General features: G+C 27.1%; 1 protein-coding gene across 3 annotated transcripts; it reads left to right on the top strand.

Moving 5' to 3' along the window:
• Nucleotides 1-232: 232 nt before the first annotated feature.
• On the top strand, nucleotides 233-27,718 carry LOC126895786 (uncharacterized protein ZK1073.1). 3 transcript variants are annotated; one of them, XM_050668014.1, is made up of 9 exons: nucleotides 233-471; nucleotides 24,991-25,041; nucleotides 25,872-25,935; nucleotides 26,052-26,169; nucleotides 26,252-26,462; nucleotides 26,538-26,612; nucleotides 26,692-26,807; nucleotides 26,876-27,038; nucleotides 27,427-27,718. In XM_050668014.1, exons 1-9 carry the CDS (start codon nucleotides 403-405, stop codon nucleotides 27,652-27,654), a joined length of 1,095 nt encoding a protein of 364 aa, XP_050523971.1. In that variant the 5' UTR covers nucleotides 233-402; the 3' UTR covers nucleotides 27,655-27,718. The 3 variants fall into 3 exon arrangements, with proteins under 3 accessions (XP_050523971.1, XP_050523972.1, XP_050523973.1); XM_050668015.1 differs by lacking the exon at nucleotides 233-471 and adding an exon at nucleotides 22,568-22,767; XM_050668016.1 differs by lacking the exon at nucleotides 233-471 and adding an exon at nucleotides 23,350-23,432.
• The last annotated feature ends 32 nt before the right edge of the window (nucleotides 27,719-27,750 follow it).

Genomic DNA, 27,750 nt, shown 5'->3' with positions numbered 1-27,750 from the left:
TAACAAATAGGCTGTATATAGTCTCATTGTAGAAGAAGGGGTTGATAAACATCAAGAAGTACGTATAGTAAATTACAACAGTGGTAAACATTTATATCAGAAGAGGTGGCAGTATTAGCAGTAGCATCAGCAGAGTAAGAGCTCCCAGAAGGCCAAGTGACGTCTATTTTGGTCTGCATCGATAAGATGGTGCCAAAAAATGTTATCCTCACATTTACTATCCACTTACGTCAGTATATTTTTCGCACGCCTCTAGCTAGACTATTTTTGTGTTATACTTGAGGTTTCAGTGCATACATGATTAAAATTGAAAAAAAAATAGTTGAAATAATTTTACGTGTGTTTGCAACTTAGGTTCGAATTTTATTTTTTTTTTTTCTTTAATCTAATAAATACATTTGGATGTCTTTTGAAGACCGTCGATTCTCCGATGCTAGGAGAGGCAGTATTAGCGGCTTCATAAACAAAAAGGTATATATAATTTATGTAAATTATATAAAAAGATTCATATTCATAAAAAATTAACTTAGTTAGTGTGGTATAGTTTATTTAAATTTAAGCAATATTGCTTGTGCATAAAATCTCTATCCGCAAACTGATAAGATTATCTTGTTTTTCTTTTTACTTTTAGTAAAATATAACCGATTATTGTTTATTAGATTTATAACCATTTACATAGATGTCTGTTTAATATACAAGATATATTTTTGTATTACATGATCTATAATTGTCACAGTATCATATTTTCTGATGTGTTCCAAGCGTTCCAATATTCCGTTAAGATTAATTTTCTATTGTAATGTTTTGTTTTGATACTTCAAATATTTTTGTTAATAAACTTTAAGTTAAGTACCGATCAATTTGAATTGGCGAAAACAATTATTATTTTTTCTCTTTTTGGCTCAAGCCTCGGTGACAAATTACTTAGTTATTTTCCATATTAATGTGTATCATACACTATGTTTTTGAGTAGACTGTTTTTGTTTATTTTAATCATACATGATACCAAGTGTCATAGATTCGCAAAATTGTATTGCTACTCTTAATATATAGACACATATTATTTAACACAAACAGTTTAAAAATAGTACCTACGTATAAATAAAATCATAAATTGAACATGCTTAGCACTGTTAAGTATTTTTTTGGACGTAACTTTTTTGTTTATCGTGATGAAAAAAAATGTCACAAATAGATAGCTGCCAAAAAAGCTTAATCATTTTTAAAAAATATACAAACTCGTATAGTATTTTTTAATATTGCTATGTAATATATATATATATATCACTTTTTTTTATTAATACCATTAATTTTGTTTTTTGAAAAGTTTTTTATAGCAAAAAAAAAAAAATGTTTACTTTTATTAATAAAAAACAATTTCAATGATAAATTTAATATTTATCAATGAAATAATGTTAGATATGAAAAACAAATTTAAAACATTTAAGCATAATTTCAAAATTAAAAATATAAACAAATGTTTATATTTTAAGATATCTAATTTGTGTGACATAACGTGAAACTGACTACAATAAGTACAACTGTCGAATATGAAAATAAATTATTATCTAAAATATTTAATAATAGAAAGTATCAGTATAACTTTTTGTATAACTATTGTCAGTTAACTTCAGTTATCTTAGAGTCTAAATACTTGGGGATGAGAGAAGAACAAAAATTTGTTTTGTGGAGTTTTGTCTTTATCTGAACTCATTTATTTCAATTAATTTTAATCAAATAAAAAAATACGTGATATAATATTTAAAAAAAACCTATCTTGTAACATCAAAACTAATAAAAAAAAATTTGTTTTGAAATAACATTTCAAATTGTAAATGTATTCTTAAGGAATTATGAATAGGAAAACATTTTTTTGTTTTAATTTGGGATGGAAATTGAAATACATTATTTTTAAGATAAGTTTCCTAAATACTGCTTTTTTTTACATGATTATTGTAATAAAAGAAATTGAGTCAAACTCCTACAAAAGTTATATACTAGATTACGCTCTTGCTACATAATCATTTTCATCATATATTATTTTTTTATGTTAATATTTTTCATGAAAAAAATATCTTACTTATTGTCTATAAAAAAGTTTTTATTCTAGATAAATTTTTGTCTAATTTAAGTTTAACCAATATTATTTAGTTTATAAGGATAAAATTTGTGTACCGTAATACGGTCTTCTTTTTCTGCTTCTTTTTTCTCGCCTTAATTCCAACTACTTGGGGTCAGCCCCTTATCCTAAACTTCTACTTAACACAATGTTCCATATCATTTACGTTTACATCAGCCGTCTACTAGATACTTTCCTACGTGAGTCTTCTCTTCTTTCAGTTCGTTCATCACGGCTTCGATAATGATGATCAGTGGGTGGTGGTGCTCCATATCTAATAAAAATGTTTGTAAAAACATTTTTAATTTGTTGATCACTTAAAATTAGTTAATATAGCATAATATAATAGTAAAAAAAACATTTTCTAGTTAAAAGTATTTCTCAGATAACATCTAGTTTAGTTCAAAGGTCTTCTTCTTCTTCCTCGTCTTAATTCCAACAACTTGGGGTCAGCCACCCTTATCCTAAACTTCCACTTAACACGATCTCCCACATCCTCTACGCTCACATCAGATGTCCTCATATCGCATTCAATTTCATTCTTCTATCTCTTTTTTGGTCTTCCTTCAACATTCATTTCTATAACTGTTCTTACAGCTTCCGATTCCTCTCTCTTCATAACATGACTAAACCATCTAAGTCTACTTTTTCTCATCTTATCTACGATTGACACTACACCTATACTCCCTCTTATATGCTCGTTCCTTATCTTATCTTCTCTAGTCTCACTCCACTCATTCATCTAAGCATTCTCATCTGTGCTACACTCATTCTCTGCTCTACTTTCTTATCAACCACTCAACACTCTGAACTATACATCATAGCTTGCCTCACTACAATCTTATAGAATTTATCTTTCAGCCTCATTGGAATTCTTTTATTGCATAATATACCAGACGCTTCTCTTCACTTTAATCACCCGCACTTAATCCTGTGTCTTACATCCTCGTTAATACCACCGCTCTTTTGCACAGCTGATCCTAAAACTTTCCACCTCTCCTATCACATCCTCACCTATGGTCACTGAACTCTTCATTTTACCTATCTCCTGTACTCCTTTGTCAAACACGTACTCTATTTACCTCTGTATTACTCCTGCTTATTCTTTAATCCGTTTCTTCAAGAGCTGATTTCCACACCTCTAGCCTTTGATTAATTTTCTCCTATTAACACTATATCGTCGGCGAATAACATGCACTGTGGCACCTCTCCTTATATTTCTCTATTAATTTCATCCTACTCTTACCCTAAAACCTTCTGTTACTCCTCCTACGCTTTTTACCCTGATACAAGTGCCATCATACATATCCTCTATTCTATTAGTTTATTTTTTGGGGACTCCTTTTCTCACTAATGCTAACTTAAAAACCTCTCTCGATACTCTATCATACGCTTTCTCCAAATCTATAAATGCCATACACAGCTTTTCCCTAAACTTTTATATTAGTTGCCTCACACAAAATAATGGCTCCATTGTTTACTAACAAGCATAAATCCAAACGGTTTTTTGATATCGATGTCTCATTTTTTATTCTCTTATCTATTACCTTTTCCCAAATTTTCATACAATGACTCATAAGCTTTATGCTTCTATAATTTTCACACTCCTGTATGTCTTTTTTACCTTTAAATATCGGCACCACAATTCCTCCATTCATTTGGAATTTTCTCTTCTAATAAGATTTTATTTAAAAGTTCCTTCAACCACCTTATTACAACACCGCCTAATATTATCCATACTTCTACTGACACTTCATCTGGTCCTAATGCTTTTTTCTTTTTCATTGATTGCACAACCTCCCACACCTCTTTCTCACTAATTAAATCTACCAGTCTCTCGTTCCACGAGATATTCTCTAATGTCTCTTTTGGATACTCTTCATTCAGTAATTTTTCAAAATACTTTTTCCTCCTTTTTTTCACATTATCATCACTGGATAGTACTCTATTATAAACACTTTTATACACCTTTCATAATAATAATCTTTAACCTTCTTTCTCTTACTTTTGGAAGTCTATAGACTTCTTTCTAGTCTTCTTTCTTTCATAGCCTATCATACAACTCATCATACCTCTTTAACTTCGCCTTACTTACTGCACACTTGGCTTCTTTGCACAAGCGTTTATACTTCTTCCAATCTTCTCTAATATGGTATACAATATATTATATTATAGAATTTATATATATACAGAATATTTGTTGCATATAAATTTTTTAATACACTTATTTTTCTTTTCAAATTTATTTTATCAACAGTATAGTAGTGTTTATAAAAAAATTCAATAATTTCTATATTAGAGATTTAGTTTTACAGATCAATGCAGGGCCTTATACAGAGTGGCCCACCACTCACTGACAACTTAAATAACTTTTGATCCAGTTAATATTTTTAGTTGATTTTTTTTTTAAATAATAGTTATACGTTAGGTCTATAGCTATATCTCAATAATTAATTTTTTTACATTTTATTAAAAATATTAATTATTTTTAAATTTTAAATAAAATGTAAAAAAAAAATCTAAGATAGCTATTTTGTAGAGTAGAATTTAAGAAAAATTTTAGTAAAAAAATATCTTATTAATATTCAGTAGTAAATATTCTGTAGCGTTTTGAAGTTTGTGAAAATTTGAATTTTCATGTACTATTTTACGGTTATAAACATTGAAATACGTATTGAGAAAAGGACAGAAGAAAACGCTATCTTTTCATGATTACTGTGTATACATATGATGATAGTGTGTATACATTACAAACTTGGCATAAATACCATGATAAGAAATTAGATAAGGCAATTATTACTTATCACTCTCATTCAAAAGTATATTGAAAAGATAGCGTTTTCTTCTGTCCTTTTCTCAATACGTATTTCAATGTTTAATACCGTAAAATAGTACATGAAAATTCAAATTTTTACAAACTTCAAAACGCTACAGAATATTTACTACTGAATATTAATAAGATATTTTTTTACTAAAATTTTTCTTAAATTCTACTCTACAAAATAGCTATCTTAGATTTTTTTTTTACATTTTATTTAAAATTTAAAAATAATTAATATTTTTAATAAAATGTAAAAAAATTAATTATTGAGATATAGCTATAGACCTAACGTATAACTATTATTTAAAAAAAAAATCAACTAAAAATATTAACTGGATCAAAAGTTATTTAAGTTGTCAGTGAGTGGTGGGCCACTCTGTATATCTACTATAAAAAAATAATGAACAAAAAAAAAACAGAAAAACTGTATATCACTAATCATAATAGGTTAAAAAATTCAAAATGGGCCTTTAGCTCATGGGCGCTGGAGCATTCACCTCTTAAATCCGCGCCTGATTTAGTGGTGTATCCAGTTGGTAGTACCATCTTTCTAGAGCCAGCTCACAAGGCACAAGCTCTATAAAATATTTTATTTTCAAATAATAATCAAAAAAAATGTTGAGCTTTTCTGATAAATTTTCTGTAAATAGTAATTATAAAATTTCCTGACTGCATATTAATCTTAACAATACAATTTTTTTAATTCTCATAAAAATTTCTATTTAATGATGTCAATTTCAAATTTGTTAGTTGAGCTAAAAGTTATAGTTATAATATACTTTATCATTTTTTATTATTTATCCATAAAAAAAAAGGTAGCATAGTGAGGTAGCGGTACAGTATGGACGTGGCATAGTTGGAACAAGTATAGATAATATCTGACAGTGATTAAAATCACTATAATAAAAAACTCTTTGATACAAATCTGTAGATTGTGTTTAATTTTAAGAAATTGGTAGATTATTTCAAAAGCAACAATAACTCTTATTCTCTTAATTTTATCCCGATTAGTTATTTGATTTATTATTATAATATATGATTAAATAATAATTATAGTAATTAAATTTAGTATGAAATTGATATTCAATAATTTAATTTTGTAATTTTTACGGAAATATTATAACAATAATAAAGTAGTTGTATATTTTTTTACTTTTAACGCGTATAAAAATTTAAAGGGCTTGATGCAATACTATTAATAAATAATGTTTGTTGTTTATAAAAAAGTTATAAGTTTTATATACTGGACTATAATGAGCTTTCATCAGAAACAAAAATATACTTTTCTAAATCAACTTTTCGCGATGTTTTCAAATGTGCAATTAGACTTTTTCTATCACTTCTAATATTTAGTATTATTACTTATTATTACAGTGTCGAATTTGCGTGTATTGTTTAATAAATACTCAATAACGAAAAATGTTTTCGCTTACTACAGTAAAGTGCTAAGTGTATCAACAGTTATTTAGATTAAGTTGCGTGCGACGGCTAGTGCCGCCGTTTTTTTCCTCAATGGACATTAGGGTGGTCCTTAAAATACAAATTTTCAAAATTCGATTTACGCGCACCAAAAAATTGTTCTAATACATGTAAAAATAAACTGTGCAAAATTTGGTCTCGATAGGTTGACGTTAACACGTGCCGCAAGAGGGTTGAAAATTCGATCAAAAGGGTAGTTTTTCAGTTATTGTGCTTTATCTCAAAATATATGATTTTTATGTAAAAGTTTATAAGAAAGAAATTATACATATAATTATTTTACACAAAAAAGATTATTAGCAAAAAACCCATAAGTCAAATATTTACCTCCTAAAAGTCAAAAGTTCCATAAATATTATGTTTACCAGTAAAATTCATATATTTCGGCAATTTAAGTATATACGATGAACCGTTCAAGTTATAAAAAAAATTTTCATGTAAAAGTTATTTGAAATTTAATTTTCTATTAGTTTTGTAGAAAAATAAAATTGTTTTACGTGTTTTCTGGCGAGGTAATAAAGAAAACTTATAAATAACAATCATTTTTCTATCATTTATCATTTTTTGTTTAGATAATGTTGTTGAGTTAAATTTGTTTAGTTCCTCAGAATATGAAACAGAAGATGATTTGTCTGGTTCATCATATTCTTCAAAAACACGAGGGTTTATAACTTTTATGAATCCTAAATTACTTTCTGCATTAGATCAATGCAAGATATCTGACCGCGATGCTGTGCATTTAATTATTTCTACTGCTGAAGCATTAGGTAATAACGTATCAAAGTTAATAATCAACCGATCAACTATTCGACGGGAAAGATTATTTTTTAGTGAGGGAAAGGTAATTGAAATAAAAAAAAATTAAATTTCTGGATAAAAATAGTCTTGTCTTGCATTGGGATGGAAAACTATTTCCAGGCATTATAAATAGAGCTAAAGTTGATCGATTGCCAATCTTGGTATCATTTGAGGGAGTAAGTCAATTACATGGGTTCCCAANGTAAGTCAATTACTTGGGTTCCCAAAAATTGAGAGTGATTCTGGCGAGAATCAGGTAAATGCAATTTTTGATTTATTACAAGTTTGGGATGTAAAAAATAAAATACAGCCCCTGTGTTGTGACATAACAGCTTCTAATACAGGTCGCTTNTTGTGACACAACAGCTTCTAATACAGGTCGCTTAAATGACGCTTGTATATTGCTTAAACAACTCTTAGAGCGCAATGTGTTGTATTTACCATGTCGTAGACATATTTTGGAATTAGTACTAAAAAATGTTTTCAAGGTTAAACTTAATTTATGTACAACTGGTCCAGTAGTATCAATCTTTAAAAATTTAAAGAATGTTTGATTAGTCTAGATTTGTTGAATTTTGATATTGGTATCAATCATATAATTATCAAAAATGCAATTGTACACACTAAAAATAATGTAAAAAAATTTTAATTGGAAACATTAATAATTCAACAATGTAGAAATTACTACAAAGAATTTATGTGTTATTTTTATGGGTGCAACACCCCTTAATGGTGTAAGATTTCACTACCCTAGTGTTTTTCATCATGCTAGATGGATGTCTAAAGCAATTTATTCGTTAAAAATATACAGTTTTAGAAAATAGCTTAAAATACGAGAAGAACATGCATTTCATAATATTTGTGTATTTTTGGTAAAAGTTTATGTCAAGGCTTGGTTTAAGGGATCTATTGCCATACAATCAGCATTTAATGATTTATGTTTCTTAAAAGTTTTAATTAATTATCCTGATTCTTTTATATCTAAAGCTGCAACACAGAAATTTACCGGACAGTGTACCGGCAGATATTAAACTAAAAATGGTTGAGGCATCAAGAGAGACATCACAAAAACAAGATAAAAAAAAGTACAATAAACCTAAATGATACAAAACTATTTAGAAAAAAAGAACTTGATTGATTTTTTGGAAACTCATCCTCATAGCTAGGTTGAAAATCCTGATTTTCAAAATGGTTTGAAAGTTTTATCTAATCCTCTTGTGACAAACGATATAGCAGAGAGAGGTGTAAAACGTATGCAAGAATACAATGAAATAGTAACTAATGATGATGAACAAAAACATTTTCTACTACAAGTCGTTAATGATTATAGATCACAATTTGGAGATTGTACTAAAAATTCATTGATGAATAATAACAATCCTGTCAAAAACAAAATTTTTTTTTTATATTGTGACTACTAGAAGAATTATTTTTATTATTATTTCATTTTATAATATTTTATGAGCATTAAGATCATTTTTCATATTTTTTTAGCATTTCATTATTAGTTTACTTATTTTATTTGAGTTAAAAAAAAAAAAATCGTTATTTTTTAAATTATCATAGAAAAATGATTGTTATTTATAAGTTTTCTTTATTACCTCGCCAGAAAACACGTAAAACAATTTTATTTTTCTACAAAACTAATAGAAAATTAAATTTCAAATAACTTTTATATGAACATTTTTTTTATAACTTGAACGGTTCATCGTATATACTTAAATTGCCGAAATATATGAATTTTACTTGTAAACATAATATTTATGGAACTTTTGACTTTTAGGGGGTAAATATTTGACTTATGGGTTTTTTGCTAATAATCTTTTTTATGTAAAATAATTATATGTATAATTTCTTTCTTGTAAACTTTTACGTAAAAATCATATATTTTGAGATAAAGCACAATAACTGAAAAACTACCTTTTTGATCGAATTTTCAACCCTCTTGCGGCACGTGTTAACGTCAACCTATCGAGACCAAATTTTGCACAGTTTATTTTTACATGTATTAGAACAATTTTTTGGTGCGCGTAAATCGAATTTTGAAAATTTGTATTTTAAGGACCACCCTAATGGACATGTATGATAATATAATTACACAGCCAAATCAAATTGTAATTGATCAAAGTATTTTGAATCAACTACAAAGTGAAAATAAATCATTAAGAAAAATGGTAGTAGAGCTCTAAATGAGCATTGAGCAGTTGAAAACTCAATAAGTTAATCAGCATGTAAGTAGCATACATGATAATAATGAAAATAAAAATTTTATTAGTGATAAACCAGGCTGTAGCTCATATGCTTCACGTAATTTATAAAAAAAACAAGTAAAAGAAATAGAAAAAATTTTATTAAAACTTACGCCAAAAATTTATAAACCACCTCCAATAACTGCCAGTGGTGTTAAAAATATCAACGATTTAATTTCTAATTTAACTCGCGAAGAAGCCATTGGTCATGAGCAACAATTAAAAACTATTGCTAACGGCGATATTAAAATTATGACTGGTGATGACGTACTTTAACAGTACTTGAAAAGAATAAAATTGAGTATCACAGATATCAATTAAAAACAGAAAAAAAGTTTCGTATTGTAATCAGAGGATTACACCCTGATACTGAAGTATGTGAAATTAAAAGAGCCCTGATAGATAATGATCATTATGCAAGTGATGTCACTAACATCCAAAGTAGGAAAAAAGTAAATCCTTATGACAAAAATAGTGAAAAAACAATAATAAAATTACCGTTATTTTTTGTAGACCTTGATCCTCGAGATAACAATAAAGATATATACGACTTAAATAGTTTATGTTATCATAAAAGAACATGTTTTTCAACCGAACGACATAAATTCAGAACTTGACCAAGTAGAATACCAACCATCAAACGAAATTGATTACAAAATACGGCACTTTACATCATTAGAAGTTGCTCATGAAATTGATACAAACATCAACCCTAAAAAAGCAACAGGCTATGATGAAATCAGCCCTCGATTCTGAAAGAATTATCAAAAAAAGCTATCATTCATCTAACTCATATTTACAACGATATTATACGCACACATTATATTCCAGAACAATGGAAAAGAGCGCAAGTAATTACGTTGCTGAAACCTGGCAAGCCCCCAGAGCAATCTTCTTCATATAGGCCAATATCACTCTTACCCAGTATGGCTAAACTCTTAGAAAAGCTTATTTTAAAGCGCCTCAAACCTTTAATAGAAGAAAAAAAACTTATACCCGATCATCAATTCGGTTTTAGAAACAAACATTCAACTGTAGACCAAATTCATCGTGTAACAAACGTAATAAGTAACGCGTTTGAAGAAAAAAATTATTGTTGCGGAGTATTTCTTGACATAGGCTTTTGATAAAGTCTAGCATGAAAACCTGCTTATAAAATTGCGTGAACAACTACCAAGTGTAGTAGTGGTGTACACTACTCGAGTCTTATTTGACTGAAATACAGTTCCGTGCCATACATGACGAAGCTTTAATTAATTGGAAAAACAAAGCAGCTGAAGTTCCACAGGTAGTGTATTGGGCCCTATATTGTATCTACTTTACACGGCAGACATTCCGACTAACATAAATTCAACAACAGCTATGTTTGCAGATGATACTGCAATATTAACAACTATTAAAGATCAACAGATAGCTACTGATCAGATTCAAATAACCTTAAACAACATTTCTACGTGGTTGAAACGTTGGAAGATCAGGGTTAACTATTAAAAGTCAGTGCACGTTAATTTCATGTTACGTAAAACATGTGACATTTCAATATTTCTGAATCAACAAATAATCCCACAGAGAGATTCGGCTAAATATTTGGGAATGCACCTTAACTGCCGCCTCAACTGGAAACATCATGTACGCCAGAAAAGACTGCAGATAAAGGATAAAATGCGCGGACTCTATTGGTTAGTTGGAAAACATTCTGAGCTATCACTAGAGAACAAACGTCTGTTATACGTAGCGATCGTAAAACCTGTCTGGACATATGGAATTCAATTGTGGGGTTGTGCCAGTAAGTCCAACATAGATGTTATACAACGTTGTCAAAATATCGCGATTCGTACAATCGTCGCGGCTTACAGATTCGATAGAAATGATGTAATTCATCGAGATATGATGTTACCAACCGTAGCAGATGAAGTCACTCGGTTTACAAGTAAGCATATAATAAGGTTGGAAAACTATTAATTAGTAAAATGTATATTTATAATTTTGATAACCATTTAATTGTATTGATTAAGATTTATGATCGTCTCAATAAAAAGTACTGTAGGGTAGTTTTAAAAAAAAATTACTTTTACAAAAAAAATAATTAAGAACAAAAAAAAATTGTTTGAAATTAATACTGATTTTGATTATTAATATGTTGAAAATGACTTATTTAACCTATTTTTTTAATCCTTTAAAGTTGATTTTTGTGAAAGTTTATAACAAAAAAAAAATTGATTTATTACCATAACTTTTAGCTCAATTTGCAAATTTGAAATTGACATCATTTAATAGAAAATTTTATGAGAATTTAATAATTACGATTTTTAGTAAATGTATGAGAAAAGATCAATATTTTTTTGCATTTTTATCGTAATAGATAACTTAAATAGAAATAATAGTTATAATTTCCCAGTAACTTAGTACTAGTTCCCAGTAAGTTAGAGCAGAGAAAATAAATGATAGTCACAAAAAAGTATCTTCTCACCTTTGCATCAAAGCTATAACCTAAAATATAGTAAAATAATTTTAATATGAATAAAAAATTTCTTCTCACGAGAGTCGACTACAGTGATGGCATCCTTTATCATATTGAAGTTATTGAATCTATATGAGATAAAAATCAAATGAGTTGATAATTTATTCTAACTTAAAAGATTAAAGAAAAAAATGCAAAAAATTCCATGCCATACACAGGTTGGATCCTTGTATCCCAAGCGCGTAAGTCACAAGTGTTACTAACTCCACGTTAACCGTACGTCACTTCCTACCATTGAAAAAAATGGCAATTTAACCTATTTCGAATTTTAAAATTATTTTTCTCTACCTAAAAAAATACTGATCCATACATTTTTCCAAAAGTTATAGCAATATAAATTTAAAATTATAAAATCGAGAATTTTTTCACGGAAATCATACGTTTTTCTTTAACTATGATGTCCGTTTTCATCACAAAGACAAGTTCAGAGGTCAAATTTTTTTTTTTCAAATTAAAGTATATTACATAAGCTTTAATTTAAGATATATATATATAGTATGTCAGTATTTTCGGAACATTTTCAATAATTAAGTTGAAAAAGTTAATTTTTTTGTGAAAAAATTGCTATTTTGAAACCACCCGGTGGGCAATTAAAGGGTCAAATGTTCACAAAAATACAACAAATGATAGATAAATATTTAAGGTGTCTATAAAAAAAGTTATATTGATTTGTTCATTTATAAAAAAGTTGACAGTTTAAAAAAAAAAAAATTGAAAAAATGTCGAAAATTACCGATTTTTTAAATTTTAATTTTTTGGAGGATTCCCCCATTTACAAGAAACGAGGTAATTTTTTTCAATTTTTGAGGGTAATGTCTTTCTTCTAGATACAATTTGTAATCTTTTGACGTATTGTTTATAAAAATCGGTCCAGTGAGACCTGAGTTTGAGTGGTAACAGACACAAAAAAATAAAATTAAAAACACATCATAGTAAAATTAATACCTTCTCAGCTTCGCAACGAAGCTAAAACGTCATCAAAATACCCTGGTGCTACTAGTGCGAATTATAGTCACTATAACCGGACCTGTTCTCAATTTTTAATCTTGGGCATGCTTCTTTTATAGATTTATAGTAAATAACTTAATAAATTATAATGTGGAGTCACTATTATACAAATCTTTCTACTACTTCATAACATTTAATATATACATTAAATTTTTGTCAAATGAAGTAATACATAGTGTTAAAACTTTGTATTATTTGTTGTATAAAATAAATTAAATTACAGTAAAAAAAAAAATTTAATACTCATTTTTTTATTCCACTAACTATTACTAACCTATTATTGAGAGAGAATTGGGGTCCACTCCCTAACCTTTTCAAAATTAAGAAAGGTAAGTTTAAAAGATTTTGGAATAGTAGGACAATTAGAAATTTTGCATTGGGGGGTCCAGATAATTTTAGAACGTAGAGTTTATGTTCATGGAAAGTCTTGACCTAGATATCCTCCTGGTTATGCCACTGTTCGACATATTTACATCTGTCGTTGGTAATTGATAACAGTGACCAATTAGTGATAAAGTAATGCACCTCACAAAAAATGTAAGAGATTTTAAATTGTTGTTGAACCAACCAGCTGTAATTTTTATTTATAGACTACATCTTGTAAATATGTTTCCGTCATAGCTGCATCACTATTTATTACAGGCAATAGAGTATAGTCACTACTTAAAAACAATTATGTTTGATTTCAAAATGCGTCCAATAGTTTTATCTGTACATGTTAAAATACCTGCCATCACAATACTCTATATATATACCAATGATAAGCATTGGTATTATCATTGAATGATAGACTGATTTTCTAAACAGTACCTATAGTTTCTGTTAGTACCCTGCACAGAACAAAAAATATAAATCAAACCCTATCTGATAAAATTCAAAACAGCACAATACAAAAACTGTATGAAATGATCTAAAAATTCTCAAATGTCAGTATGGTATTTTTAATATACACGTTAATTTTTTATACGAGTAGCATAATGTTTGACATAAAGTGTCAATAGTTTGTAAATAAATATGAAATTTTTATCCCTATTTATCAAATTTTCCTGTACATAGTTGTGAAATTTCGAGAAAACAAATTAAGAGTGAATTATACCAACAATTAATCTAAACCGAACCAAAACATATTTTAAATATTTATAAATATCAATACATAACTATTAATTCAACTAATAGCCATAAAAACCTTAGTTATATAAAAATATCTTACAAGAAGCCTGAAATTAATTTGATCCGACTTCAATATTTTTGAAATAGCCTGACAACCCAACTACTATAAAAAAATGTAGTTTGATCCAATCTAATCAAACTTCAAGGCGATCGAAAATTCTGGTTGGATTAGATTGGAGTATTCCTAAGTCAGTGGACTATATAGATTTAAGTGTCCCGGATAAGATTATAAAATATAAATAATATTAATAACATTTTTACCTGAATTTTATTGAGTTCATCGACTATGACACCCTCAAAAGACTTAGGGAGACTCTTTTCGTTGTACCCTGGAGTAGCTACCCTAAGTAGTCAAATTAAGATACGCCACTACCTATAGCCATTCTAATAGGCGCATCTGGGGGGAAAGCTAGAAGGAGCATAATCCCCTCCTTAACAAATTAGAAAATGATATAGTGTTTAATAAGTAAGGAAACAGCTCAATTATTTATAACAATTTTCCTGTTTGCTTACTCACCTGTAAATTGTTATATAAAAGTTATTTTTAGGATGAGGAAAAATACAATCAGAATCCTCAAAATTTTTATCCTAGTTGTGTCTATAGTAGGACTCTAGTTTCTATTCAATAGTATTATGAAACTATAAATAATCTATTTTTTCGCTTTTTTATTGAATGCCAAAATAGCGTTTACCTCAAACGAGAAGGGTTTTTAACCTTTTTCTCCAAGTTTATTTTGTTATAAATTCAAAATATTATCGGAATAATAAATAGATATTTGGTGGCCTTATCCACTTAGAAACTTCAACAACTTCAATGAATCAAAATTGTATTCATATTATATATAATCCAATCTGGTCACTTTATTTAATTGATTCTAGCCACCAAAAAATGTTATCAAATGTTAACCTATGTTGTAATAAGATTCAGTATAATTCAAATAGTAGTAATTGCTACTTTCTGCTTAATGCCACAAAAACCTCAGGGTATAGCTGATAAAAATATCCCTGCTGAAGTGCATTCATTAGTATTGGAGTACATACGGATTTGCTTAGCACTCCCAAATTTTATAATAGCTATCCTAATAATATTAAGCTACATTACCAAGTTTAGTTAAAATTTATTTTTGTTATTAAAAACGTTTTTATTTATGCTAAGAATAATTTAACAAATTTTATTGAATGTTAATAAATTGTTTGATAAAAATCTATATGTCAATTGTTCTTACATTCTATACATTCCACAGAATATTAATTTCATACTTCTATATAAAAAGGTACATTCTGCTTTTAGTACATTTTATCCGCCAAACATATAGTAAATTTTATAAAACGCAGTTATCAGCTTTTATTTCGTCTCGTCACGTTTTATGAGTTTTCTTACCATCAAGTTTTTCATCTATATTATAATAATCATAATTCCAGTCAATTTTTTAATTTTATTTTTATTAATCCCATTTTTCTGCTATGTAGTATACATATTATGCACCTTTTAAATTACTATAATCTTTATATAAAAAGGACAAAGCATGTACTGACGTATTTGCCTCTAGTATTTGTCTATAAAAATGTTAGTAAAATCCCAGTAAGCCCCTAAATCCAAAAAATTATTTCTCAGTAACTATTTATAACTCCAAAAACTATATTTCAAAAATATTTCATTACAATCAATGTAATGGAAAAATGGTATAAGGTGGGATTAAACCAGGCCATGAGCTCTTATTCCTAAGTTTATGAGAACCAATTTGACATCTAAATTCCTTCCCCTTATTCTATTTTAAATACTTAAGTACACTTTTTGTATAAGAAAAAGAAATTTAGTATTTTATTATGAGGAATTTTTTTAATTCAAAAGAGTTTAGTTATAAAAATCATTTAATTTTATACATTTTATAATTATTAAAAATTATTGTATGTGGATTACAATAAACTAAACTGGTCATACTCGTAAATCGAAGAAAACAATTAATAAAGTTTTTAACAGAGACATTATTATTTATACTCAATTGAATTTACGCTGGAAAGGACAATGATTTTTACTTTTTTCAGCTGTTAATACGTAGTTTGTAAAAATCTACAGCTGTAAATTAATCTAGGTCAACCACAAGTTCGGAACTCCGACGCTTGTTGTTGTTGACTCAGACGCAGTCTGTTATTTTGCGTTGTAGCTTTAAGTGTTTGACGTGTACAATACATCCTTTAGTACAGCTTTGTGTAGGCGCTGCTACTGTCGTCTGATCCCTGGGCTTTATATTTGTCTCTAACAGTGTTGCCAAAACAGATTATTTTATACACGTGCTTTATAGTATTGCGCACGTGCCTTTAACTTACTACTACGAAAGCTTGATTTTAGTGATGTAGCCTCGTGCGTGACATTCATCACGTACACAAAATAAGTTACATTGATCTTCCAATCCATCACTTATCATAATCTCTTAAATTCTTACTATTTAGTTGTTATTTTTTGCAAACTATTAACAAAAATATATACGAGTTACTCAGTTGCATCGAAACAATATATCATTTTATAATTAATAACCAGTTTTCATTACGAAGTTTACTTAACTATTGTTTTAGTTTAAAGAATAACTAAGGAATGTGAGGCAAGATGGACACCTTAAGGTTTCAATAGCCATAATTTACTACATAAAAGAGTTAGAGAGACAAAGTTAACACCATTTAATCACAAATATTATATAGTTTAAGTGAGCGAAATTCTATTTTAATATTTAACTTAATAACAAATTATGCATAAATATCAACATCCTTACCCCAATGTAAGTTAATATACTAATCCTATATCAATATTTATCAACATTATAGTAATATAAATAAGAAATATGTATTTAATATTCTTGTAAATATATTATCAAGGATACATTCTCAAAAAAATCCAAATTTTCATATACATGTTCTAGAAGTTTTTAACGCATAAAATGATTAATATTTTGCTAACGTATTATATTCGATTTTCTGTAAATATTTTGTAAACATTAATAATTAATAATTAGGAAATTCGTTATAATTCTGTCTAATATGTTGAAAAATTTATTTATTGAATACCGAATTTTATTAAAGAATGTCATTATAGCTTTTTATTTATCTATACTTTTTAAAAATAAGTCAATATATTGTCGGCCTTTGTTACTGTTTTACGAAACAGGGTTCAAGGTCCTTACTATGATTTTATAATTATTACTCAATGTCCACTCCCTTAGGGTATAACATATTTTTTTAATTTAAGTAAATTTTAACAGCTAAATTTTATTATATTTATTTTATTAATAATAGTTACATTTATTACATAAACAAACAACACCTACTGAACTAATTACTTGATAAAATAATTTTAAAAATTAATCAAGTTTTGAGAAAATTTAAATATTTTATTTAAATTTTTACAAAACTACTACAGCTACTTTTTTGTTACTTATATAGTTTAAAACACGAAATTATGATTATTTAATATAAATAAATTTTTTTATTGAAATATTATAAATTATGATATTTACACACAACTTAAATTTTTTTTAACAGCAATTAATATTTTTTAATATTGATTTTTTTTTTCGTGGAAATTAGATTATTAACATTTTTATTTATTAAAATATAGAATTATATAATTATGTAATTAACTAAATACTATAATTCTAAAATAAAATAAATTTATTACAAAAATGTCTCATGATATTTTAGTAACCTAAGTTAATATTACTGTGAGTACTTTTTCCAAATAATGTTTAATGGTAAATTATGCGTCTAAATTTAATCAAATTAATTCATTTCGTATGTCCAGTGTTGTTTTGTAATTAATGTAATGTATTCTGGCTAATTTAATTATTAAAATAACTTAGAATTTTGTAGGTGTTTGTTGCTTAATTGATTATGCTATAGAATATTTCAAAATGGTATGTTTTTGTATTGTTTCTTTATTGTGTGTTAAAATTTTTTTACAATATCATACATTCATTTGACGTTTAACTTTTTTAGTATTATCTAGTGATAAAAAAATTAATAAAAAACCTATTTGTAGTAAATTATAAAAATACTTTTCATTCTTTTGTATCGGCATATTTAAAATTGCTTATGGAGATAAATACGCGATGATAACAATCCTAGCATATGTTTAAATAAATTAGGTACATAGCTTTTGAAATATAACGTTTTTGCTAAGTATACAACATGGCACAAAAATCAAATATGTATAAAATGTAAAATTAAAATGATTGATAGTTAAAAAAAAATTATTTATTGTATACAGAAGATTCAATAAATATATAATTTTCTATCATGAATAAAATATTAAAGTTATAGATTGATGCGAAGACACTTGATGAATCTTACATGAAGAACACTTTAAAAAAATTAAAAGTAAATGTTTAAACATTCAAAATAATTTATTTTTTAAATTGTTCTTTTATTTTTGTAAGAAATGTTTAAAAATTTATTTTAACGATTTTTATACTTTTAAATATAAAATATTCATACTTGGTTCTAAATACAATTGACATATAGTACTCAAAGTACGAATTCATTGTCAATATCGTGCTTCTTTAAGAATCCGACTCAGTATAGTATAATCGTTAAGGGTCGTGGGAATTTTAGCAGTTGTTTCATAGTTAATGGTCTGTGCGATTTGTTTTAGGTTTTCTTATTCTACTTCATTTTAACGATCGTTTTTATTACCTTAACCGCGTAAACAGTGAATATGTCAGAAAATGTCAAAAAATGTTGTGTCTTATCGATAGCTTTAATTTGAATTACTCACGTCCAATTTATTAAAGAAAATATTCATTTTGGTAAAAGAAATAAACAAAATAAAACATAACTTGTTAAAATTGGTTTTAAATAATAATAAATAACAAAAACCACTCTAGTTTACTAAAAAGGTTGTTCAATACACGATTATAATATTCAACCATTTTTTTTTTGATTAGGGATTGTAATTATTACGGGTTTTCAAATTAGTAATATCTAAAAATGGATTACATTAGTGCAGTACATAATTTTATGCTTATCATAATTTCAAGTCAAAAAGTTATTATTTGATTTCTAGAACGTGTATGTAAGATAAAAAAATTATTTTACCTAACCCTACAAAAAAGTAAATATTATCGATTGACTAATATACAGTGTAGGGTAGCATTTTATTACATTTTACTATTAATGCATCACACACGTTATATGAAAGACATCGTTGATTATGTAACTATAAATTCTTATCGAAAATAACTATTATGAAATTGTTAAAAAATAGTAGGCAATTCATATATCTATTATACACTTAAAGTTCTCTATAGCTTAGATCAATACATTACATCAAATGTTGCAACAGCAATGAAAATACTTATATTCATTTGATTACTTCACTAACTTTCATCAAAATTTATTTATTTTTTAATAACTTGGTAGACCAATTAAAAAATTCATAATACATCCAAAAATTCTTAAGAGAGCAGAAGGGACACACCCTCTTAATTGAAGAATACACATTTAATTCATTTTTGAAGCATTATCTAAATTAAGCTAAAGCATGTTTATTTGTCCGATTAAAAAAACATCTTGCCCAAGCGTGATCAAATATTTTTATAAGAGATTCAGTTAAAGCTTAAGGGTATCAAAACTTAACCAATAAAATTTTTTTTTTGTACTCGCGTAGGATGAGTAATTTGTTGTTACAACAAAACAGTTGATTGTTAAGACATTTAGTTGTTTATTATGTCTTATAGAACTTTTACGTTACAAACTGAATTTGTCATGTAACATCCATAATAGGGCAATACATAAATCTGATGATTTGAAATTCATTCAATACACCTCCTAGAGGTGTTCCATTAGATAAAACAATAATTTGTATAAAATATTATTAAAATTGAGTAACGTTAACACGTGACACAAGTTGAAAATTCGACTGGTGTGGTTTTACAATTTTCGTTATTTATCTTACAAACTATGATATTTAAAAAAAAATTATCGAATTTAATTTATAGAACTAAATATTTTCTATAAAAAATATTATTATTTAAAAAGCCATATCTATAATACTTAAGCATAACAACCCAGCACAGGGGGTCGCAGCACAGTGGTGACGTGGCATAGTTAGATCAAGTATAATGATATCTGACAGTGATTAAAATTACTATCAAAATAAAACGCTTCGATGCAAATCTTTAGATAGTGTTTAATTTTAAAAAAATGTTGGATTATTCCAAAAGCTACATGATCTGCTATTTCCTTATTTATATCCTGATTAAGATAAAGTATGTCGAATGAAAAAGGGATTATTAAAAAATATTATTTCTCATAAAAAAATTGTGTTGATCCATACACTTTTCAATAAGTTATAGCATTATAAAGTTAAAAATGCAAAAAATAAAATCGAGAATTTTGACACAAAAATAGCATTTGGTAGCCATTTTCATCGTGAAGACAAAATAAAGTCCGAATTTTTTTTTTTTTAATATTTAAGTATATTACATAAGCTTTAATTTAAGAAATATATAAAAGTGTCTGTATTTTCGGAACACTTTAAAAAGTTAATTTTTTATCAAAAATTGTTATTTTGAATTCCCACCTGTGGGCAGATAAAGGGTCAAATTTATAAAAAAAATATATCAAATGATAGGTATGGCATAATGACATTATGCATCTATTAAAAAAAATTATATTGATTTGTTCAATTTTGAAAGTTATGGCAGTTTTAAGTAAAAAAAATTTCGAAAATTTCGAAAATTAGTGATTTTTTTGGAGATTTCCCCCATTTACGGGGAACGAAGGAAATTTTTTCAATTTTTGAGGGTAATGTCTTCGACTAGATATGATTTGTGATCTTATGACGTATCGTTGAAAGAAATTGGTTCGATGTGAGTTGAGAAAAAGTGGTAACAAAATACATCATAGTAAAACCAATATCTTCTCAGCTTTCCATTGAAGCTAAGATTAATAAAACGACATATTTTTATTTTAATTGTTGAAATTATATAAATAGGAATAAAAGCATTCCTATAATTAAATATAGCTGACGAACTATTCGATTTAAAAACAGTGTTCATATACAAGTTATTTAAAATTTAACTTTTTGTTGTATGATTTATTTTTTTTAACAAAGGTAATTTAAATGCAATTAGCATTCAACCGATTTTCATTTTTTTTACATAAAATTAAACAATTTTAAATTACCTATAACTTTTATATTTAACAATTTTTTATCTAACTTCTATCTCGTTTGCTGTTTACGAATTTACTACTGAATTTTTATCATTTTTTTCAAAATGTCAGAAAAAATTCAGAGTTTTTACGTAAAATATACCAATAAAAAATAAATTTATCAACTATATATAGATGTTATACTCTGATATATAACAAAGAAAATGATATATTATTTTGTATTATTGCTAAAAAAATGAAGAAGTTATACGTGTTTGAAAAAATAAAACAAATTTCCTAATATCAGAGTTTATTAATTCGATGTTTTAATTTTGTAAAATATATAAAAAAATATTGAAATATTACTTACAATAAAGATATTTAGAATATAATGAAAACACTGTTTCGCGGCACATGAAAAACGCTAATTTCGCAATAACTCAAAAACTGTTCTACTTTTTGTATTTTGAACTTCATTTTCGGACTCAGTGTACGATATTACATAAAAAATGACTATCATAAGTCATAGGTAAATTTTGTTGTAAACTAGTGTAGTTTGGTTAAATTAGCTAGTTAGATACAATGTTTTAGAAGTACTATTTTAGCAATATGTCACTTGAATATTTTGTAGAATCAAAATAACGTGATTGGTCAGATTGATGTTTTAAATGTTGACTGAACTGATTATTTATAATCTGCTTACATAATAGTACACGGTTAATAGTATAAAAGTAACGACAATTAAAAAAGTTTTGTCACGTTTGCATTTTTATTGTTAGATACACTAATTATTTTGTTGGAATATTTGTCTATTTAAGCGCACTCATTAAACTGAATTCATGACAAAAATATTAGTAATTATAACAAAACAGTGATTTACTAAATTACATTTGTCTTTATAACAAATCGATTAGTAGTACTTACAATTGNGTGATTTACTAAATTACATTTGTCTTTATAACAAATCGATTAGTAGTACTTAGTTTACAATTCGATTTTACGTACAGAATTCTGGTCGTGTTTACTATTTATTATTTAACTAAACACTTTTGTTAATTATTTTTATTCAGCCTTTTTTTCAGTGTAGAAAATAAATCAAACTGTTAAATAATCTACCTATGGCAAAAAGGTATTTTTAATTTTAATGAAAACAAAGAATAGTTACACTATAATTTTTGAATAACACAATATTTGAGTTTTGGTTGGACACACTGAGCTTGTCGAGTTAAAAGCGTCTGTATCCTGTAGTACACAGCTGTACACCCCTAAGTGTACACAAACGCAGTAACGTACTCATCGTGAACACGTCTGCCGTCGCTGTTTGTGCTACTCGTGCAGGTAAATACTTGGAAATTCCGCCGTCGGGCACCAGTTACGTTAAATACGTAAACACGGATTTTTATCGACTGGGCAGTCGAACGCGCAAAACTAACGTCGACCTAACATGAGCGACTCGCAAGTAAGCTCAAAATAATATATTTTCTAGCACCATTAGTGTAAGAAAATCCTTAACTCATTGTCAAGCCAATGTTTAGTAAAAATCTATACTTTTGTAATTTTATAATACAGCAATTTTTTGTCATATAAAACTTAGTTTTATTTTCAATTCTCTATTAATTTATATAGAATTTATATTTTTGAATAATTCATTCAAATGTAGGACTAATTCAGTCGTACGTGAAACATTAGAAATTTCACGACTTGAGAAGAAAATCGATAGCACGTATATGCATTGTTTCGAAAGTTCTTGACTTTTGTCTTGAAATCCAAAAGAAACTTTCCCTGGAATCTTAGTAAATGAAGAAAAATTTTCAAACGCACATCGATGAATGATTGTAGTATACATAAATATAAGTTTGTACTTGTAATATGTGCGCTGTGGTCGGCGAAAACAGGGTAGCTGGCCGAAAGCGTTGGCGTGACAAGGAAAATGGTGAATGGGTGGCCCCGGGGGTCGTTATTGCCAAGGCGCACTTTCGGGGTATTGATTATTTTAGTTCAGAAGAATAAGCTGTGGCGGGAAACACATGTACGTATATACTCAAGCTAGGTAAATACTAACGACGCATTTATGGTTCAACATCTGGTTTGAAATGATTGCGATATGCAATATCGCAATATCGGGTAATGTCATGTGATTTCGTATGTAGTAAAATTATATCTTATTTGAACTGCATGCGTAAATCTAAAGTTTCATAATTTAAATAACGTAGAACTTTAACAAATATATTGGGCTTAAACTTTAAATTTTAGTTTAACGGCGTCTAGGGTAGGCAATCTAGGGACATTGGTGCGTGATATAGCAATAATTTTCGCAGTTGAAATAATAGCAATGAAAATCCAAGAAATATTAGTAACACTCGCTATAACTTAAGCATCATAAATATTATGATATTCTAATATAATATACACTTAATACAATCGTTAAACTTTTACTAAATCATAAGTATTTACTTATGTAAAAATGTATCATATATTATTTAGAGCTGATATTATATTGATTCATTTATAAATATTTTTTATTCATATTATTCATTTATTACTACAAAAATATTTTATTAAATTATGTAATAGTAAATAAAAGGCACAGTGGGGACCCTGCACATTATATATTAAAATATAAGTTATAATTTATCATTGATAAACTTCACTGTTATAACACTATGATAATGTAAATGTGCATAAAAATGGAAGAGGAGAATTGTATCCCCAGCAATCCTTTTTTTACATGCCAATGAAAAAATCACTAATTTGTTTAACACTCTCTCTAGAAAATTTTTTGTAAACAGTATAAATAGCTTTTGTTATTTGCAATTTTTACAAAAATTATAGATTTTTATTAAATTTTATGTCCATTTACAAAAAGAAAATAAGTCTTGAGGATTATTGTTTTTCAACATGAAGTATATTATGTAAGCTGTAATTTAAACTATATTTAAAATTTTCAGGACTTTTGAACGTTTTCAAAAGTTAACTATTTATATAAAAGTTGTTATTTTCAACCCCCCACTGTGAGTAGATAAGGAGTTGAATTTTCATAAAAGAATATGCCGAATAAAATGAAAATATTTTAGATGTTTTAAAAAACTTTGTTTTAATTAATACATTTTTCAAATAGTTATAGTAATGTTGAGCTGAAGAAGTAAAAAAAAATTAAAATTTGCTGATATTAAAAATTATAATTTTTTGGTGGATTTCCTACATTTAAAAGGAACTGGAAAATATTTTTATAGTTTATTAATAAGAGATTCAACTATATACAATTTATAATCATTTGAAATAACGTTAAGCAAAATCTGTCCAAAATTAAGTAATAATGTTCACAAACACGAAAAAAACACACCATATAATTAAACCTTACCTTTTAATTAATACCTTTTTAGCTTCGCATTGAAGTTAAAATATCATGTGATTTTTAATAATTAATATCTTGATCCTTTTAGAATTTATGATACAGCATACACTGATATAATGTCCGTGTGTATTATACTTATGACTAGATCCGGAACTATATGCATTAATAGATTTTGTTTAAAGGGTTTCAAGTTTGTGTTGGGGGACAAGTTCTCTTTTGTTGCATCATTGAGTATATGTGATTGTTTATTTTTATATAAACAGTTTTGGATTTTTTTTAAATTTAGAATACTTTTTACAATAATAAGAAAACATTTAACTTTTGCAGAGATTTCTTGTCAAAACAGAACGGAGTGGAAATGTGTACGTTCACGTTCAGGTAACGATTCTAAAGATAACATATATTATTATAACATAAAGTTTTTTTAAATTATATTTCGTCTTAGAAATAAGGGATTTAAGTTAATTTTTATTTGGTGGGAGGTATTGGTAGCTTAAATTTTAAAGTATATTGAGATCTAAGTAGCACGATTTTGAAATGAATACTTTCAAAATAATAATAAATTTTAATAAATATAAACAGTATAAATTTTAGGCCTTTCAAAGCTCAGTGTAAGTTTTATTTTGGCACCCTATAAAAAAATGTATAATTTATTTTTTAAGTTGACGATCAAATAGTAAAATAAGTCTTTAATTCTTGGAAATATCGTGGTGCATTGCATTTTTCTAGCGAAGGCTATTTAAATACTATATGTAAACCTTATTCTTTTACAATTAAATTAATTGAGTTATATCTTATTTCATTTAACCAATAAGAATTAATTAATTTTCAAACTATAAAAATTAAATTAATTATTAATTATTATATTAAATAGCTTTTCAAGTAATCATCTTATCAATGAGAAACTAATCTTATACATGTATGGGTATTATAAGAGAGTTGTTACATGTTATTTTACTTGGTCATTTTTAACACTAATACATTATGCATGAGGAGGGGATGTTTTATACAAGATACAGTGCCGTAATTCTGAAAATAGTAAAAAAAATTCAAAAAACCCATTTTACTCATCATTTCTTTTTGAAAATAAATATTGAAGGTCAATCGAATGAGCATGTCTTCTTTATTATACTAAGAATAAAAATTTTAAAAAGTATTTTTATTATATTTAATTTATTGATTACAGTTATTTATTTATACATTTTTAGGGAGATCTTACTCAGCAAGATAAAAGGGCCATATTTCTTACTGTACATGACCTAGGATGTAATCGTAAGGATATATATTTATTTTACTTAATTATTTTATTTCTATTAGAAATTTAAATATATTTTAACTATTAATTGAGCAAACAAACATTCTAGTAAATTATATCTGTGGATTTTCAGATGTATCTTTTGAAAACTTTGTTAACCAACCATGCATGAGCGAAATAAAAGACCGATCAATATTTATTCATATTGATGTTCCTGGACATGAAGATAATGGTGATACTCTTCCAGACTCGTCAGTATAATCTATTTTAGTATTTTTATTAAGAAATACTTTCCTGACAAGTAAAATTAATAAAATCGTTTAATTTTGGCAGTTTCCAATTTCCATCACTACAAGTTCTGGGTGAAGACTTGGTAGCCGTTTTGGACACATTGCATATACGTTATGTTATTGGACTGGGTGAAGGAGCCGGAGCTAATGTAGTAGCAAGGTTTGGATTAGCACATCCATCTCGCGTCCTTGGCCTCATTCTTATAAATTGTACTGGTTCGGCAACTTCAGTTAAGGAGAATTTTAAATCAAAAGTAAGGAAAAAAATGAGATTTAACATTTTGAAAATTATTTTATATTATTAAGATTAATTAAGAAATCTTATTTAGTTTGTTAACTGGAAAGGGAAAGTACAAGTAAGCCAATCAGCAATGGACTATTTGGTTTTCCACAAATTCGGACATGTGTGTATTGAATTTATTTTAAACTCTTTGATGTAAATATAATAATTATATTTAATCTATATTAATTTATACTCAATAGCAACTGATGAATGAGACGAATCCCGATAAAGAGTTAGTAATTAATGAGTTTGTGAAACGTCTACAAGGCACTATCAACTCTAAAAATCTTAAACAATATGTTAACGCTTTTCTAAAGTAATATAAAATATTATGATATTTTAACACAAAATCATGAGTAATCAATTTTATATTTTTATCGATAGCCGCAAAGATCTAATGCTTAAAGACTATAAACAAGATATTTTATTGGTCACTGGTGTACTGGGTTCATATGCTAACGTCGTAGAAAAATTACATCGAGACTTAAATAAAAATAAAGCCACATTGTTGAAAATAGAAAGAGCAGGGGACGTTTTAGCAGAAGCTGTAAGTATAAAATAATTGTTAGAGTTTTTTGTTACGAAACTATAACAGCCGTGCTGGTGCTAACATAACACATCGCAGGCCAGTGTGTATACAAATTATAGCTAGTCGTATGTTAACATTAAAAACTTAATTATCTAAATTAAGAATTCTGTATTATAACTAAATTATAAATTATATCCTACCAATGAATTTTAATAGTGACTGTGTTATAACAATAAAAAAACTAAGTAACATTATACACTAGTGTCGACTTATATTTTGCCTTGTTTTATGACTAGTTAAAACACAATTTTAAAAATTAGACCTTACCATGATAGTAAATAAAATAAATGACTTAAATACAAATTGAGTTTTTCATTATAAAATTTTATTTTTTTTTTAATTATAGCCAGCCAAAATGGCTCAAAGCATTCTACTATTTTGCAAGGGACAAGGACTTCTTACATCAGTAACTCTACCTGGAATTGAAAGACAGCGTACTTTTTCTGGTAGCTCATCAGATGGCGAACGACCGAGGCGAAGCTTGTCTCGTGGTATGAGTATGGAAGATTATGATAGACCGAATATCCGACGACTTTCCATATCCGTTAATGAAAATCTACCGTCACCTAAATAAAAATCACTATAAATACAGCATATAAGACCGACGACCGTCATATGCTATTTGACTACAACCATGTGTAATATTAATTTATTATGAGCTGTTTGTGTT

Source organism: Daktulosphaira vitifoliae, unplaced genomic scaffold (assembly GCF_025091365.1).
Source record: "Daktulosphaira vitifoliae isolate Bord-2020 unplaced genomic scaffold, ASM2509136v1 Scaffold_1, whole genome shotgun sequence".
Taxonomy (NCBI): Eukaryota; Metazoa; Arthropoda; class Insecta; order Hemiptera; family Phylloxeridae; genus Daktulosphaira; species Daktulosphaira vitifoliae.
This window is presented reverse-complemented; position numbering and strand designations above follow the sequence as displayed.